This window comes from Acartia tonsa, chromosome 10 (assembly GCF_053477335.1).
Source record: "Acartia tonsa isolate MP-2025a chromosome 10, ASM5347733v1, whole genome shotgun sequence".
Classification (NCBI taxonomy): Eukaryota; Metazoa; Arthropoda; class Copepoda; order Calanoida; family Acartiidae; genus Acartia; species Acartia tonsa.
Genome location: NC_137269.1, coordinates 703,138 through 722,866, shown reverse-complemented (window position 1 = coordinate 722,866; position 19,729 = coordinate 703,138). Strand labels below are relative to the sequence as shown.

Below are 19,729 nucleotides of genomic sequence, written 5' to 3'. Positions count from 1 at the left end.
AATAAAGTGAACTCTGTAGCGGGCTAAAATAATGATCTCTCCCATTCCCCTCCATTATATACCCCCTCCTCTATCCTCCTACTGGATAAACGGTCCGACCAATAAATGCAGGGAAAAATTGCAACCTAAATTGACGACATTTTTCTCATGTTATATCATGCACGTATATTCTACATCAAATGTTGTGTCTCGAAAATTGGAATGTCGATTTAAAAATTCTGAGGCCTACTTTAATACTTATCTTGTTAAACTAAGCTGGATCTTTAAATCATTTCAATGGTGCGCATCCCGATTTAGCGCACCATTGAAATGATTTAAAGATCCAGCTCTAGTTAAAACAGCTGAACTGTCAAAAGTGTGACGAAAATAGAATGACCAATAAGCTTTCAATGTACAGTTGAAACTTGCAAATAAAGGTCGTGTGATATAATTATTTAATTACAAACTTGCTTTGCTAATTACGAAAAATTTTATCCTTATATTTTGAAGAATATTTTAAGTGTCTTTCTTTCTTTCTCTCTTCTTGTCTCAAGTACCAGTATGAGTGATATAATAGTGTTTAATAGCATCGTATTATAGACAGCTTTCCGCGGATATTAACATGAAAAATTAAAGGATTAATGGTGGTTTTCAGCTATTTTCTCGTATTTATTCGAATCCGGTGGATAGGAACCGGTTCTCATCCATACGAAAAAACTATGTCTAGCATCGTATTATATCTAGCTTTCTACGAATATAAGAATGTACAATCATAAACTAAACAAAAAAAAACTGGTTTTAATCTTATAATTGTACATTCTATATCCGCGGAAAGCTGTTTATAATACGATACGAGAAATAACTATTTTATTGGTAGAGACAACTACACCCCCCAAAAAGAAAGGAGTAATTCCCATTACCTCTTTGAACGAAGTTTGGTTTTATATGATAAAACTCAATACAATTTTTTTTTAATTTTAACTAAAAAGTAAAAGCAGCCAGTCAGTCGGTTAGGCTCAAAGATATGTTCAAACATGGCCTATAGTTAGAGAAATCTACACTAAAGATTAAGGCATTTAACTTTAATAGCTAATGAGAAAATATATTTTATTGTTAACTTAAGGACGGACGAACCCAGGTTATCGAGTATCTGTGCTACTTTAAAGTTGCACTTATTATACAATTACACTCTTATCTCATGTAACTTTTTTTAGTATCGAAGCTACTCTATAATTCACTTTGTCCGTCCGTCCGTCAGTCAGTCAGTCCGTAATGCTATAGAGGAAACGTGATTTTCTCGACTCCTATATAAGATACATTGCTAAATTTTTTTTTGAAGATTCCTATGACTTATGCTCATCAAATCTATACATTGTTTTGTCCACCTGTCTGTTAATTGGGGTGATAGATTGAAACCTAGACTTTTACGTTTTTGTAATTTTCTCGACTCCTTTTTAAGACAGACGACTGAAAATTTTAGGGATTAAATAAGTTTACATTCTACATATTTTCACTAGGTTTCATTAAGATTTGTATTTTAATTGAGGTACTAGATCGATTCCTAGATATTTAAGTTTTCAGGGATCAAATATGTTTACACTCTACATATTTCCATCAAGATTGCTTGGGGTGCTAGAATGATTCCTAGTTTATCCAATTTTCATGATTTTCTCAACTCCTATTCAAGATTTTAGGGATTAAATAATTTATTTTTTTACATACATATTTTCATAAGTTTTAAGACTTACTTATTAGTTGGGGTGCTAGATCGATTCCTAGATTATCATGTCTTCCTGATGAGCTAAATGCTTTAGAAAATCATAATAAATTTTCGAAAGGTTTCGTGATTTACTTTCTTGAAGTTTTTTATGACAATGCTAAATAGATTTTTTTTCCGGATGTATTGTCCATATTTTTTTTAGCTTCGCTACTTGTGGTTGTTGTCATCCTTGTTTATTTGGCTGATAAGAAATTGGACAAAATTTGTTATCTTTTACAAGAGGATAGTAACGCTATATAATTAATTCAATCAAGTAATACTTATAATAAAGTAACTGGATGTCTGTTTGTATATTTGTCTGTTAGTTTGTGTGTCTGTTTGTTTGTACCGAAGGATCTAGCTAACCGCTGAACCGATATGGTTCGCCTAGTAACAATATAAATCTTATAATTGATTTGTCTAAAATGTTTAATATTTATCATATACAAGCTTTTATTTAGTTTTTTTTAACAACTTCAAAATATTATTAGTTTTGAATACATTTTATCCTTATTAGTTTCTTAATTCTATTGTGTAAAGAAGTATGGTTTTTTGTCTGAATCTTTAATAGGTCCTAGAAAGGCTTTAGGCTATTTTGATTTAGGTTGAATCTTTAAAAACAGAGTCCCTTGATGCTAGGGGCGCAGCCACTAGTTTTAAATAAGGCACGAATTAAGAAAAAACAGTAATATTTTATATTTGTGCTTTTAAAATTACAACGAATTTCTTTAATTTGAAATGATCCCGTTTAGGGACCCTAATTGTCTGAAACCAAATCTATATTGAAATTTCAGGTAGAATGTTTAGGCTGTTAGCTACGCTGCTATGTACAGCAGGTGTCCTAGAATCTGGCTCCGCCTATATCTATGAGGAGGACCTGCTCTATGATCATTTCCCTGAAGATTTTCTATGGGGCGCTGCCACTGCCGCTTATCAGGTGAGAGGAGGCTGTACTAAGTGTTTTAAAAAATCAGCCATGTGACGTCATAAAAATAAGGAAATAGAGGAGAAGTGGGAAGGAAAACCCCTAAAAAGGAGATGGATAATCCCTCATTTTTATGACGTCACATCGCTGATTTAAGACACTTTGTTAAGCTTCAGGTGAGAGCAGTGATGCTATTCTACATTTAGGGCACAGACATACGTCATTTCATCTCAGTGTCTGTGCGTCAAGAAAAATTTCATGAAATTTTCGGTGCTTCCCAACCCCATTTTCCCCCCAACAATAGTCACTAGGCATTCGTAGAATCTCCAGATTTTTATATTGCTATAGAATATAAAGATTTATTCAAGAACTATTTTGATTTTTCGATGCGGGGCGGGTATGCTTTAGGGAGTTTAAAACAGACAACAAGAGAGGGGTTATACATAATATCATCATGGGGGTGTAGGGTGTTATGTCCACCACCTCACTTATTTTTGACGGGGGGTGGGGGGGATTGAAACATCCACCCCGTTTGCAAGCATCTGAATTGTTGCTCCGATTTTTCTTCTTTATATTTTCCTTGTAACCTTTATGGTAATATTTATAACGCTTGGCATGTTCTATAAAGTTTTTTTAACAACTCTAAATTTGAATCCCGACAAAAAAAAAGGTTTTTCAAAATTTAACCTAAAACTAATGTTCTGTGTTTTATTTTAGGCATATTTTATATTTTTAGCTTCGTGATCGAAGCCCTTTGAAAATTTTGTCCTTTACAGACCTTTTAAGTGCTTATAGTACCTTGTAAAAAATGACGTAATACAATACAAATAACCAATGATGGGCCAGTATACATTGTAATTGACCAATGGTAAAATTTTTACTAGCCTCTCATTGGTAATTTGTATTGTATGACGTCATTTTTCATTCAATAAGCTGCTTCATGGGAGACTTACATACAATATCAGTGTCTAAACTTTTCCACCAATGATTTTAGTCTACTGAAAGGGTAAACATGTATAATTTTTAGTTATTCAAACTGCTTGCTTTATTCTCAAAGAAGATTATTAAAGTCCCTCAACAGATGATGACGTCATACGATAGAATAACCAATGAGAGGCCAGTATACACTGTGATTGACCAATGGTAAAATTTATGCTGGCCTCGTTATCGTATGACGTCATCATCTGTTGAGGGACTTTAATCATCTTCATTTTCAAAATCATTGATTGATTTTAAATTGAAGTGTTTTGAACGTATATATCCTTGTTTGAAATGGTCCACGTGGTTCAAAGTTTATTTTTGTTTGTTTCTGTCCAAGGTTAAGGAAAAGTTATTTAAAACTTTGTTTAATTGGCCTCCTCTACACTTTTAGAATAGTAAGCAAGATAATCTTTAATACTAACAATAATATTAACAAATATTATGCTTGGAGGGAGGGGACATTAAAATGAAAGTTTTATATAGCCTAAAACTGGAGCTACAAGAGGATTTTCTAAAATTTAGAATTCAAGCGATTCATTCAAAAAAAAACGTACTGCTTTATTTATTAGGACTAGCAGCTATGCCTCTAGGGATAAAAGAGTGGGTATGTATAAGAAGCTTCACTGTAAAGGAGAACCATATCGGTTCAGAATTATCGAGATCCTAAGTTACAGACAGAGAGACATCCTATTATTTATATATGAGGAGTTGGATTATTACTTACGTTAAGAAAAAGCTATTAAAACAAAAGATTACTTTAGATAAATCAAATTCTAAATATATTTTGTGAATCGTTTTTGTATCCATTTTATAAATATTAAAGTTTGGGGAATTTTCCCTCTCGTGACAACGCACCTTAAGGGGCGATTCGTCGTATTTTTAAACTGGCTTTTTATAGGTTATTTTAGGTTAGGTTAGGTTATATTGGGTAAGGTGATTGTCCCACTGGGTTAGGCAATTGGCCGCGCAGGGTTAGAGACCCCCGCAGGGGCTAGAAATAGGAGAAAAAAGCTACTGTGAAAAATACGAAGAATCCAGGAATAAGGTATAACCAACAAGTAAATTAAATTTAAAATGATATTTGGGGGCAAATGGAGAGGTCGTCAATTTTACGATGTGTTGTCCCCCCAACGACAGCTGAAAAATACGTATAGGTTTCGTGATTTTTTCCAAATTTATTATTTTATTGGTATAAGCTGCGAAGAATCGCCCATTAAGGTGCGTTGCCACGAAAGGGACTAAACCCAAAGTTTGATATAAGATTTATATTAAGTTATAAAATTATGTCCATGTTTTGAGTCGTTAGTATATTTAAATACCACCATTGATAGATTATCTCTGCTTTAACCTGTAAGTGAATCTTTAAAGTATCCCTCGAGGCCTCTAGGAGCACTCTAAAGAAGAGGGAGAAGGTCAGATTGTTTTTGTAAGAAAATTAACCCTCCCTACAAGTTTTTTTTATTTGTCGAATTTAACAAAATCATTGCCTTTAGTAATAATAGTTAAATGAAGTAGATTCAACAAATTAATTCCATTTAAAATAGCTGAAATTTAGATATTTTATGTTGACGTAAATCTTGTTCTGTGCTGTAACTAAAGAGAAGTGGGTAAAAAGGAAGTGGGTTGTAGTGAAAATTTTTACTTGGAATTGTTTGTCAGAATTAAGGTACTTTGTTCCTGATTAATAGGAAAGAAAAGAGAATCAAAGTCAATAAAACTAAATATTTTCTTTAGATAGAAGGTGGCTGGGATGCAGATGGAAAAGGAGAAAGTATGTGGGATGTTTTTACCAGGTTTGCCTGATAATTATAGAATCACCCTATCAATTTAAAACCTTTCTTGAAGATTCTGTTTTAAAATAGAGAAATTGTTGCACTATACAATTTTTATTCGACAGGGCTCAACCTTTTACAATATTAAAAAACAGCTGGAAGTCTAGACCTAAGCAAAAAAATGACAATCCATCTTTTCAAAAATTATTCAAAGCCTCAAAACGGTTTGAATTTGAAACTCAGTCCCGGCTAACGCGCGGGCGGTTGCCGAGCCCTGTTATTTGCTATTATGGATGTTGTAATCCTTGTCTTGTTAAGGATTGATGGGAAGATCAAGGATGGGAGTAGTGGAGATGTTGCCTGTGACAGCTATCATAAATATCAGGTATAATATTAAGATCAAGGATGGGAGTAGTGGGGATGTTGCCTGTGACAGCTATCATAAATATCAGGTATAATATATAGGGACGTGCAAATGACGGGTAAAATGAGACGTATGAAAGGTTTTAGTGGGGTAATCAAATGTAATTTTCAAAATTTTTAGGAGGGTAAAATTAGGGTTTTCAATGTTTGATAAACACCCCTCTACCCCAACCCTTGGAGGTCTATGATATTAGTCATAATAATAGTCATATCAATTATCAAATTGAATTTTAAAAATGCTATAGTTCGAACATTCAACAACTAGGTAATTATGTTCCTGTTAATTGTAGCTGATTAAAAGGTTAAAAAAATTTAACCCCAACAAGATTGAATACATTTTACAGGTAAAGTTAAATGGGCTTCATCGTGTTAGAACATTATTGGAATCCTATGATTTAACTTTGTACAAAATAAATGAGTTTAAAATAACCAAGGGAGTAAAGACTAAGATTAAAGTCAGAGTTATGGGGGGGGGGGGGAAGCAATATTTTAGAAACACAGTCAAAATAAAGAACCATTTGATTTCTAGGAAGATGTTTTATTGCTCAAGAATATGAACATGTCTGCTTACAGGTTTTTTTTCTGTTTTTTTCTTCAAAAGTTCAAACTTTTTGTAAAATATCCTTTTTAAAAGTGAAGCTTTTCTATAATTATGTCCGTCCGTAACGGTTAGCTCTTTTCGTTAATTTAGGCATATTAAAATTGTCCTATCGAGTGCAAACTTTGCATGATGATTCCTGTAGTAAGTGGGTACGATTTAGAAAGCGTAGCAACTCTACAATTTATGTACAATTTTGACAAAACTTGTTTATTTATATTTTGCATATACAGTTATGACACTATACAAGAGTAAAGATTCGTCTGTTATTCCGCAACAGAGCTTCGCTTTTATGGATGTTGCCATCCTTGTTTTTCTAAATAAATGGCATTTTTCCTCAAAGTCCCCCCCCCCCACATATCTTTTAAATAAACAAAAAAATGTTTTTCGTTTGTCTGTTAATTACTTTAAGTTAAGTTAGGTTAGGTTATATTGGGTAGGACCGAAAATACCCCACTTCATCCTAATTTTAAATTAATTTTTAAAAATAGGGGAGGTATGGGGTTTGCAGGGCTCGACAGGCATTTTGAGAGAAAGTGCCAAATTAAGTTTTTAATAGCCTGTCTCAAAGTTTACCGAATGATTTAGATTTTCAATAGCCTGTCCCAAAATGTACCGAATAATTTATATTTTAAATAGCCTGTCCCAAAATATACCAAATGATTTAGATTTTCAATATTCTGTCCCAAAATGTACCGAATGATTTAGATTTTAAATAGTCTGCCCCAAAATATACCAAATAATTCTGATTTCTAATAGCCTGTCCCAAAATGTACTGTAACATTTAGATTTTCAATAGCCTGGTCCAGAATCATTCCTGATGGAATTGGAGAGCTGAATCCTCTCGGAGTTCAATACTACAAGAATCTTATTGCGTAAGTAAACTTCTTGAATTGATAGATTACAATTAATCAACAAACAAAAAAATGTACTTTTGGGTTTACAAATGTAAAAAAACATTGAAATCAGCGATTTTTTGTATTCTTAGATTTCTTTCTATGTCAGAAAGCAATTGATGTTGGGATATGTACATGGCATGAGATGAGATATGCATCTAACATTTCTTGTGATGATTCATTTAACCAATGAGAATCTATCTATAAATCATGCTATCTATTAGAATATCCTATTTTATAAAGTAGTAACCAATATGGCTCTCCATCTTTTAGGTCCCGGGATGGTTTTAGGCTATTTAATTTTATAAAAAAAAGTTTTTGTATGGTTTTAAGCTATTAAGGGACGCAGCCGCTAAAATACTACCGTGAAAAACAGAATATATAAGAATATATAATAAAGCTATTTTTGGCATTAAATAACTTACATTGAAGTGCTTTTCCTCTAATATTGATGTTTTAAGCAAGTCTCAAATATAAACCCGTTTGGATGCTTTGAAAAGTTTTTAAAAAGAGGAATTCGAATTTTGGTCAGTTTTAAACTTATGATAATTTTTTTGTAAAATGCTGATTTTTTCGGCTTACAGGCCGCTGACGCGCGACTGCTTAGCCCTGTTTTTAATATTTGTTATTTTAGAGCTTTGAAAGAGAACAATATTGAGCCAGTGGTAACTTTGTACCATTGGGATCTACCACAGGCTCTTTCATTACAGGGTAATTATATTTTACAACCTCTTATATACAGCTGGTATGTTAGGCGCGTTACTTCAATTGTGTATAAGAAAGCCAGTTATTTTGATATTGTTGTTGTTTGTAGCTCTGATTCTCAGGACTCAGATGCACACTGAGACTGGAAGTGAGGGTCCTTTGGCCAATCTTAGATTGGTAAGCTTTGCTGAGCTGGATCTTTAAATCGTTTAATGGTGCGCTGAATCGGGGTGATCCAGTTCGGCTCACCTAGATATTATTAGATTTCAATCTTTAAATCAAAATGGAATGGGCGAATCAGTGCACCCAGTTGCTCGGTACTGGCGCGGCAATGACACTCAACGAGTGACATTGCCGCGCCAAACCGGGGTGAACTGGATCGCCCCGATTCAGCGCACCACTAAACGATTTAAAGATCCAGCTCTGAATACAGCTGTGTGTATTCCATGTTAAATTACAAGCTGACCCGCAATTCTCGTGGAAGATACTCAATTATTACATCACCCATTCCTAGAGTTTTGACGTCCCATAGTATAGTTATTAGAGCACTACGCTATGGTTAGGAAAATCCAAGTTTAAGTCCCCTGATAGCATTGTTAATTTGATGATAATACCTATTAAGCACTGAAGCATTCAAAATTAATTAAAAATAACAGGACTGGTTTTTTTTCCCTATGCTAATCCCTGTGGCAGGCGATGTCCTAACCCTGTGGGACTACCCTGTACCTAGTATAACCTAACTTAACCTGACCTAAAGTAATAAACGAATACCACCTTCCCCCTCCTACATTTTATTAAAAATAAGAGGAGAGGGGGGGGGGTTCTGTGTTCGACTAAGAACATTGGGGGAAATTTTTGTATCATAATTGTATGAGCAGGGGGATTGCATAGGCCCGGAAACAGGGCAGGTTAGTTATATATAAAAGCTATATCTTTCCTGTAATTAGTTCAATTATGACACTGTTATTTAAACAGATAGAACTACATATTTATATCATTGTATAATGGTGATTCAATTGGAATATGAATATAATCATTATTTTCAACCAAACTAAGTATAATGAAAGGATAATTAACTTGTATGATAAATGCCTATGCATAAAAGCTAATTAATATGATTAACATATATTAATTAATTAAATAATAGGATGTCATAAATCATTATCATAAAAAAGTCTATTAACACAGTAGATTAGGTTTTATCCTTTTTATGCATATCTTTTAAGTAGCGAAGCTACTCTGTAACTCACTTTTCCAACCTGTCCTTCTGTCTTCTAGTAGACTGAAGGGAGGTTTACTCGGCTGCTATGCTATATGAAATTTTTCAGTGACTCATCAATGACGCCTAAATGCCACTTTATCTCTTCTTCAGATTTTCACTCTCTATGGATGTAGTAAACCTTGTTAATTTTCATTTAAGATTTCGTAGATTTTTTTTTACTTTATCTATGACTTAAGTTAATGTGTAAGACTATTTTAGTTTTACTTTATTAATGTATTCTATACATCATATTAATTTTATTAGTGAAGCACCAGGGATAAGACAATGGCCGATAAATTGATGTAAGTCTCCAATGATGATACATAGAATTACCCTATCTGTAAATCAAAATTAGTGGTTGAAACATTTAAACACTCAACTTAATGAAACAACCAATCAAAATTATCTAAAGTAACCAAAAGTTGTTAAGCTAACGAATAAGAAAACGTTATCATAAAAACTTTGGGGACTAGGGTAATAAACAGCCCATTGGCCGCCCCCCCCCTCTCTCTCTCTCTCTCTAATAATTTCCTCACAATTTTTTATCAAAATATAATTCTTCGGCCAAAATTAACTACAGAACAAATTGCCCATTAGGAGTGATGCTGGCATTTCTACAACAAACAAAAATATATTTACTGCGTTTTTGACAATTAGTGGTTGAGTTTTTGTCAATTTTGATATTAGGTGTATAATTGGCAATATTCTTTAAGCTAGCTCTTATCATGAAAGACAACACGTTACAATTATTTTTTTTCTTAAGGGCTTTGTAATTTGTGGGGAAGAAAAGACCAACTACTGAGCTGGATCTTTAAATCATTTTAGTGGTGCGCCAGATCGGGGTGATCCAACTTTCCACCAATGAGAGCACAGCATTTTAAGAAATGTCGCGCTGTGATTGGCGCACCCCAACCTTGTTCACCACTAAAATGATTTAAAGATCCAGCTCTGTATTTATAGTATGAAATATAGTATAGTTGACATAGATTGGATGTAGAATGTAGGGGAAAATTGTCGTCAAATTAGATTGCTATTTCCCCTATCATTTATTGGACAGTTCGTTAATCCAATAGGTGGGGAAGGGATGGGGTAAAGAGGGGAGAAGGGGGAAATTGTTATTTTATCTTACTACGTGTTTCACTTAATTAGAGAACATGAAAATCTGTTGTAAGATCCGACGAAGGCCACCACTTTTGACGTCATATTCTCCATCTCTTTTTTAGGGGTTTTCTTCCCCACTTCTCCTCTTATCTTCCTCATTATATGACGTCCTAGGAATCAAAAGTGACACAAAAATTATGTATTTTGGTCTTCGTCGTAAGATCCAAGTAATGAGAAATCTATTGTGATTAGATGTACTTTTTTCAATTGCAGGTGGATGGTTAAACAGCAGTGTAGCAGATTGGTTTGAATATTATGCCAGGTTATTAAGTATTTGCAAGCAAAGTTACTCTTACTGTAGGGATCTGTCAGTCTGTAATTCTTTTAATAATGTTTTTAATATGATAAGTAGTGTTAATGGTGTTTATTTGACATATAAATGAAAAATAAGGTTTTTTTTACATATCACAGAAAGGGTCGAAAAAACATTTTTACAGAAATATTAACTTTTTTGACTTTGAATTATCATTTATGGGTTATGCATTGATTCAGGAACTGAAAAAATATCCTTAAACTATACCAAGACTTACAATTGAAATTGGAATAGCCTTAAACCATCTTAGAGCCTTCCCTGAAATGGAGAATTCAATCAAAACATTCATTACAGAGATCTTAAAACGCAAATAAAAACCTTTCTATTTTACAAAATATGATTATTTAGTACGTGTTCTTTTATCACTACGCCTCTGTACATAAATATTTATTCTTTAAAAGTTTTTGATTTTCATAAGTTTATGGATGCAAATCTGTAACATATTTTTTTCCACTACTAGTATGCTGGTTTGTAATAAGCTCCTAAAAAAAAACAAATTTTGTATAATAATTAATTCCTATAATAATTCAGTACGGTTTAAGAAGCGTAGCAACTCTACAATTGTTACTAGAAAGTTTACTTTTTTGATAGCCACTTTTTGTATGATATAATTATTCTGTTCATCTAATTTTAGGAATAATGATTCCTAGGACAACAATGCACAATATTGTAAGCGAAGCATCTCTATAATCAAATACTAAATATTAAAGTATGTCTTTTTATTGAATCCTGTATTGTCATCCTTGTTGAATAGAATATTCTGTTTAGAAATGTGTTCTCTGAATTTGGAGATGATGTTAAAAAATTCATCACTCTCAATGAACCAAAGGAAACTTCTATTCAAGGTAAAAACGTCATGAAAAAATTATTGAAAAAGTGTTCAATATGTGCAGTAGGATATATAAGTTGGAAGGAATTTTAATGTTAGGGGGAGATTTGAAATCTGCATCAATTAAGGATTTTAAAATTCGTTTTTTGTATAATTCTTTATCTAAAAGCGGAAATACAATTTAAGTTAATTAATTTTGACCAATAGGATAGGTGGATTAGAAACTACCTGCATTCTAATTGGGTGAATGATGTACGGCACTTAAGCTTCTCCAATCAGAGCGCAGATAGTTTTAAATCCACCAATCACAGATGTCAAAATTAGTTAACTTAAATTGTATTTCCGCTTTTAGATAAAGAATTATACAAAAAACGAATTTTATAAAAAAAAAATCCTTAAGATTTGATGCAGTTTTCAAATCTCCCCCTAACATTAAAATTCCTTCCAACTTATATACGTATCCTAATGTACAGTGATCCTTACCTAAAATGGACAGGATGTACAAAAAGATCTCACGTATCTGATTCGGTTCTCTTAATTTCATTCAAGCTTACCACAGTGAAAACATCCATAAAAGCGAAGCTCTGAAATGGCAGGACAAACGAACATTAACACTTGTATAGTGTCAGAAATAATAAGTAGAACATTTATTTGTAAGTCTAAATAAAATTGTACATTTGTTGCAAAATTGCTTATAATACCTTGTTGTCCTAAATATCATATAAATTTCCAAATCATCATATTTTTAATGGACGTATGGACTTTCTGTAGGGTTGCCACGCTAAATATTACCTAACTGTTATGAGAATCATCATGCAAAGTTTGAAATTGATAGGACAATTCTAACATGCAAAAATAAACGATAAGAGCTATCCGTTCAAGACGTACGGACAGACCAACCCTAGTTATAGTAAAGCTTCGCTTTTAAAAACAATGTACATATTTTTCACTGGAGTACACTGCATGTAAAGAAATACACAGAGACAACAGACATATGAGCAAAAGATAACTTTTTTCATATGTTAGGATATGGAACTGGTACTATGGCCCCTGGGTTGGAGGGTATTGGTACTCTAACTTACATAGCAGCTCATAATCAGGTATTTACTGGTACTATGGCCCCTGGATTGGAGGGTATTGGTACTCTAACTTATATAGCAGCTCATAATCAGGTATTTACTGGTACTATGGCCCCTGGATTGGAAGGTATTGGTACTCTAACTTATATAGCAGCTCATAATCAGGTATTTACTGGTACTATGGCCCCTAGATTGGAGGGTATTGGTACTCTAACTTACATAGCAGCTCATAATCAGGTATTTACTGGTACTATGGCTCCTGGATTGGAGGGCATTGGTACTCTAACTTACATAGCAGCTCATAATCAGGTATTTACTGGTACTATGGCCCCTGGACTGGAAGGTATTGGTACTCTAACTTACATAGCAGCTCATAATCAGGTATTTACTGGTACTATGGCCCCTGGATTGGAGGGTATTGGTACTCTAACTTATATAGCAGCTCATAATCAGGTATTTACTGGTACTATGGCCCCTGGATTGGAAGGTATTGGTACTCTAACTTATATAGCAGCTCATAATCAGGTATTTACTGGTACTATGGCCCCTAGATTGGAGGGTATTGGTACTCTAACTTACATAGCAGCTCATAATCAGGTATTTACTGGTACTATGGCCCTGGACTGGAAGGTATTGGTACTCTAACTTACATAGCAGCTCATAATCAGGTATTTACTGGTACTATGGCCCCTGGATTGGAGGGTATTGGTACTCTAACTTATATAGCAGCTCATAATCAGGTATTTACTGGTACTATGGCCCCTGGATTGGAAGGTATTGGTACTCTAACTTATATAGCAGCTCATAATCAGGTATTTACTGGTACTATGGCCCCTAGATTGGAGGGTATTGGTACTCTAACTTACATAGCAGCTCATAATCAGGTATTTACTGGTACTATGGCTCCTGGATTGGAGGGCATTGGTACTCTAACTTACATAGCAGCTCATAATCAGGTATTTACTGGTACTATGGCCCCTGGACTGGAAGGTATTGGTACTCTAACTTACATAGCAGCTCATAATCAGGTATTTACTGATACTATGGCCCCTGGACTGGAAGGTATTGGTACTCTAACTTACATAGCAGCTCATAATCAGGTATTTACTGGTACTATGGCCCCTGGGTTGGAGGGTATTGGTACTCTAACTTACATAGCAGCTCATAATCAGGTATTTACTGGTACTATGGCTCCTGGATTGGAGGGTATTGGTACTCTAACTTACATAGCAGCTCATAATCAGGTATTTACTGGTACTATGGGCCCTAGCTTGGAGGGTATTGGTACTCTAACTTACATAGCAGCTCATAATCAGGTATTTACTGGTACTATGGCCCCTGGACTGGAAGGTATTGGTACTCTAACTTACATAGCAGCTCATAATCAGGTATTTACTGGTACTATGGCCCTGGACTGGAAGGTATTGGTACTCTAACTTACATAGCAGCTCATAATCAGGTATTTACTGGTACTATGGCCCTGGACTGGAAGGTATTGGTACTCTAACTTACATAGCAGCTCATAATCAGGTATTTACTGGTACTATGGCCCCTGGACTGGAGGGTATTGGTACTCTAACTTACATAGCAGCTCATAATCAGGTATTTACTAGTACTATGGCCACTGGAGTGGAGGGTATTGGTACTCTAACTTACATAGCAGCTCATAATCAGGTATTTACTGGTACTATGGCCCCTGGACTGGAGGGTATTGGTACTCTAACTTACATAGCAGCTCATAATCAGGTATTTACTGGTACTATGGCCACTGGACTGGAGGGTATTGGTACTCTAACTTACATAGCAGCTCATAATCAGGTATTTACTGGTACTATGGCCCCTGGACTGGAGGGTATTGGTACTCTAACTTACATAGCAGCTCATAATCAGGTATTTACTGGTACTATGGCCCCTTGACTGGAGGGTATTGGTACTCTAACTTACATAGCAGCTCATAATCAGGTATTTACTGGTACTATGGCCCCTGGATTGGAAGGTATTAATACTCTAACTTACATAGCAGCTCATAATCAGGTATTTACTGGTACTATGGCCCCTGGACTGGAGGGTATTGGTACTCTAACTTACATAGCAGCTCATAATCAGGTATTTACTGATACTATGGCCCCTGGATTGGAAGGTATTAATACTCTAACTTACATAGCAGCTCATAATCAGGTATTTACTAGTACTATGGCCCCTGGACTGGAGGGTATTGGTACTCTAACTTACATAGCAGCTCATAATCAGGTATTTACTGGTTCTATGGCCACTGGACTGGAGGGTATTGGTACTCTAACTTACATAGCAGCTCATAATCAGGTATTTACTGGTACTATGGGCCCTGGACTGGAGGGTATTGGTACTCTAACTTACATAGCAGCTCATAATCAGGTATTTACTGGTACTATGGGCCCTGGACTGGAAGGTATTGGTACTCTAACTTACATAGCAGCTCATAATCAGGTATTTACTGGTACTATGGCCCCTGGACTGGAAGGTATTGGTACTCTAACTTATATAGCAGCCCATAATCAGGTATTTACTGGTACTATGGCCCCTGGACTGGAGGGTATTGGTACTCTAACTTACATAGCAGCTCATAATCAGGTATTTAACGCCTTAAACACCCAAAAAATTAATTAAAAATAAAATCCATATGGTGCAAAAATCTAAAACATTATAAATATTGAAGCATCTTTAATGAAAATAGAGTTAGAACATTTATTATATCGTAGGTCCGACCTTTTTATTTGTATTATATAAGTAAAAACATATTTTTCTAATAATATATAATTAAAGTATATTATATATAAAAATTACTATTTTAAATAAATATATATTTATTTTTTCAATAATGTATCTAGATTGTGTTAGATTTTGTAAAATAAAATAAAAATCATAAATTGAATTTCTGGTTATTGGACCAGGCCTTAGACCCATAGGTTCCAACAAAGCTAGAATCAATGTTATAATTTTTCATGATGCGACGAATAAAACATTTACAATGATTTTTTTTAGATTCGAGCACACGCCCAAGCTTACAGACTGTACCATGTAAGTAGAACTTTTGCTTCCCTCACCCTGTCTCTATAGAATTTAATAACCATCCGTCTATAATTAATGTCGATAAAATAATCTTAATATTATCTTAATCATATAAACTATCACTGTTTCAAAAGAGAAAATGGGCCAAATCCTATAATAGTTATTTATCGCACTGTATTAAAACAGCTTTCCACGGATAAAGAAATGTACAATTATAAGATTACAGCAAGTTTTGTTAGCCCTGAGATGCAGATGGTACGAGCTAACAAAACTGGTTTTAATATTATGAACGTACATTTTTATATTCGTAGAAAACTGGATATAATAAGATACGATACATGATTTTTCAGAATGGCTTAGAACAGGTTCTAATCCAGCGGATATTAATTGGTTTTGAAGCCAGACTGGATATTTTTTGACTATTCTATGACTTAAGGTTTCTTAAGTCTGATATTTTTTATATGTAAGGCTAAGAAAATCTAACTCCAGGCCAGCCTATAGGATTTTGGTTAATATAAAAAAAAGTTCCGGAATTTAAATATTTTTTTTAAGGCTGAGTTTTTCGAGTCCCAACAAGGGAAGGTTGGCGTCACCCTCAACACAAACTGGGGAGAGCCTCAGGAAAAGTTTTGAAAAAGTATTCCATAATGAAAAAACTAGCGGCTACGCCCCTAGAGGCTCTAGTGGTATTTGTGGAGGGGGGAGGGGGTTTAATTTAATCCATTCCATTTTTTATTTAAGTTTTAAAAAGAAAAATTTGTTGGGTTGGGGAGAGAAAAAAAACTATTTTGATAGGCACCATAAAGAGCTTCAAGCAGGGGCGTCCAAGCTTTTTCATTTGGGGGGGGGGTAAAAATGGCACCCCAAAGCTCATTTTTTTTTTTTGGGGGGGGGGGGGTAATCTTTATATCATAGAGGGAAGCTTTTTTATTTTGGGGGGGGGGGGGGTAAAATTTGAAACTCCAAAATTAACTTGGGGGGGGGGGGGGATAATCACCCCGTTATCCCCCCCCCCCCTTGGACGTCTATGGCTTCAAGTTTTGCATTATCGTCCTTGTTTTTCATTAATTTCTGGAATATTCTCAATCTTTACCTGACGTCACAGGAACCTGAAAATCCAGCTCATCTGGAGGCTTCAAACACGTAAGCTTTTTAAAAGCGTAGCTCTTCTTTAATTAGGGTCTGTACGTCCGTCAGGCCGTCCGTAATAGATTATATGATTGAAAGCACCTAAATTTGAATTATGATCACATATAAATTACTAAATATATAGAATTACAAATAGATAAAAATATGTAAGCATTTTAAACATATTTTATTAAGGTTGTCCTTGAATTTATAAAATAAACTTAAGAACCAGATATCTATTATGTAATGTTAAATCTAGGGCAGGGTAATATTTATAATATTTGTTTAAAATTTAGCAATGTGATTCAGACAAACAATTCTAAGTGATAATTACCTCAAAACCTGCTTTCCTTTTTTCTCCCCCTTCTTACCCATTGCCCTTCAGCTACATCAAAAAACAAGTTTTACCCCAACTCTACGCCAACTAAACATTAAATTTTCGGCAAAGTTCCTTTTATATATTAACCTCGCACTGGCGAGTCTGCTGCCCATGTTACGTTAGGTCCAACAACCAAGGATAACTGAGGACAGACAATCTCTCCTTTTCTGTCCAAACACACGTAGTAAAAGGCTTAGCAACACCCAAAAGACAATCAACTCTGAAATTCCTAAGTGTGCAATCATCATCCTCTAACTATTAATGTCTAATACTTGACATAGCAGCAGTAGGAACCATTTAGCTACGACTTAGTGATGAGCGATCAGCGAACCCATTAACTCCTTCAAGACAAGCGGATGCGCTGCGAGTTAAGTCACGGTTGCGGGTCTACTTTAATATTTTACTAACGGTTTCGCCCCTAGCCTCTAGGGGCTTTGCCCAAGAGAAAATTTTAAAAGATTATCAGAATCATTACATCTTCTATTACCTACCAAACCGAAAAAATTGCGAATGAGTCACCAATTTTCGCGAATAAATGGCGAAATCATAAAATGTATGCAAAATATTTCTTTTCAAAAAATCTGGGGGTATTTTTTTTGTTTTTGGAGGGTTCGGGGTATCCACCCCCCTTCCCTAAGAAAATAGCCTAAAATCACCACAGGACCAGTAGGTATATTCCCTAAAGAGTAGAATCCAATCGGTTCAGTGGTTACCGAGATCTTAATTGACGGACGGACGGTTAGACGAACAGACATCATTCTACTTTGTATTATAGATATTTATAAGATTATTAATTGTTAATTACTACATTTCATGTTGTATCCTTATACTAAAGTAACAGGATGTTTGTCTGTTTGTTTGTCTGTGTGTCTGTACCGAAGGATCTCGCTAACCGCTGAACCGATCGGGTTCTTCATAACAGGGTATATTCTCATAGGTCCCGGGAAGGTTTTTAACTATTTTGGGGGAGGGTACCACCACCCTCCCAAGAGAAATCACAAAAGATCGAATTTTTTTTACGTTTCTTGATTTTAGAAAGAGATTTTAACGCAAACATAAACGTCAAACGCAACATAGACATATTTTATACATAAAAAAGGAACATTTAAAGTGCCACTAGAGGCCTGTAGGGGCGTAGCCGCTAGTAACAAATATTGTATTGAGAAAAAATATAGTTTTATAGTTTATAGACACACGGGTCTTTAAATTCCAGATCTATCTACCATTAAGGTGGAATATGTTTGAAGCAAATGTCAAATTGTTAAGTATTAATAATGGGCCGAACAAAACTAAATTTGCAGATTTTGAACAACATTTTGACGGATTTTTGAGCATTTTTTTTCAGTAGTATATGATAATACTGTATAATTAAAATAACTTAAAATTTTGTCTACGATTTGGCCTATTTGTTAAATTTGAAAGCTTCTTTTATTTTTTATAAATATAATTGTCTTTTTATTTTGAAAATATTTCTAGCTCTCTGGATAAATAAAAGAGTAGAATAAATGAAAAGTAATTTTAATCTGACATCAAATGATGAAAGTCTGACATAAATATATTGAACAAGGAATATTATACTCATTAGCAGCGGAGCTGCAATGAATATAGGATATAAGATAAACGTGGTATATTGATACATTTGTCATCAATTTAGCTTGCTAATATTGACCTCATTGATTGTACAGTTCGTTAATACAGTAGAGGGGAGGGGCTTGGGTGAAGGCGGTGAAATGGGGGGGGGGGGGGGAATTATTTTAGCTAGCTGCGAGCATCACATTATCAGAGTACACGAAAATCTGGTGCAACATCTAAATAATTTTTATGTCCCAGTTTTTGTTCTTTTTGTCAAATTTGGAATCTTCTTTTGTTTTGTATGTAATTGCATTATAAGTTAAGTAAAATATTTTTTGGGAATAGACCCTTTCGTGGCAACGCCCCTTAGGGGCCGATTCGTCGTATTTTTAAAATGGCTTTTTATAGGTTATTTTAGGTTAGGTTAGGTTATATTGGGTTAGGTGATTACCCCCACAGAGTTAGGCAATAGGCCCCGCAGGGTAAGAGCCCCTCGCAGGGGCTAAAAATAGGAGAAAACCTAATGTGAAAGATACGAAGAATCGCCCCTTAAGCCACTAAATGGACCCCATTTTTAAAAACAAGTTGAATATAGGATAAATAGATATAAGAATCTTTTGAACAAAAGCAAATAAATTGAAATAAAGCATACATGCGAAGCATAACAGATCAAAAGACAGACTAACATTTTGTATTGATCCCAATAGTAGAATATGTCATTTTTTTCAAGTTTCTTGTTTATAAACAGGTTATCAAAATGTCAAAATAAGGGCAATACAATTTAATATAAAAATATCATATTTATTTAAATATCTATCAAAATTTTAAGTTTCTTTAAAGCTCTACTAATCAAAATTAAGGTTAGTTTTTATTGCTGCGCTTCTCATGAAGAAATATGTCCTCAGTTTCCATTATTTTTTA

General features: G+C 34.4%; 1 protein-coding gene across 5 annotated transcripts in view; it reads left to right on the top strand.

Moving 5' to 3' along the window:
• Positions 1 to 2,500: 2,500 nt before the first annotated feature.
• Positions 2,501 to 19,729, top strand: part of LOC145329858 (myrosinase 1-like) — a 33,429-nt gene continuing 16,200 nt past the window's right edge. Inside the window, exons 1-13 of one of the 5 annotated variants that reach the window (XM_080174293.1) lie at positions 2,501 to 2,675; positions 5,379 to 5,437; positions 5,735 to 5,801; positions 6,369 to 6,412; positions 7,226 to 7,312; positions 7,968 to 8,044; positions 10,674 to 10,722; positions 11,542 to 11,618; positions 12,629 to 12,656; positions 13,233 to 13,278; positions 15,703 to 15,738; positions 16,282 to 16,353; positions 16,838 to 16,872. In XM_080174293.1, coding sequence (XP_080030419.1) covers positions 2,538 to 2,675; positions 5,379 to 5,437; positions 5,735 to 5,801; positions 6,369 to 6,412; positions 7,226 to 7,312; positions 7,968 to 8,044; positions 10,674 to 10,722; positions 11,542 to 11,618; positions 12,629 to 12,656; positions 13,233 to 13,278; positions 15,703 to 15,738; positions 16,282 to 16,353; positions 16,838 to 16,872 — 815 coding nt within the window. In that variant the 5' untranslated portion in view covers positions 2,501 to 2,537. Of the gene's footprint in view, positions 2,676 to 5,378; positions 5,438 to 5,734; positions 5,869 to 6,368; positions 6,413 to 7,225; positions 7,313 to 7,967; positions 8,045 to 10,673; positions 10,723 to 11,541; positions 11,619 to 12,628; positions 12,703 to 13,168; positions 13,207 to 13,232; positions 13,279 to 15,702; positions 15,739 to 16,281; positions 16,354 to 16,830; positions 16,873 to 19,729 lie in introns of all 5 variants that reach the window. The other 4 variants (XM_080174294.1, XM_080174296.1, XM_080174292.1 and 1 more) reach the window with 4 other exon arrangements.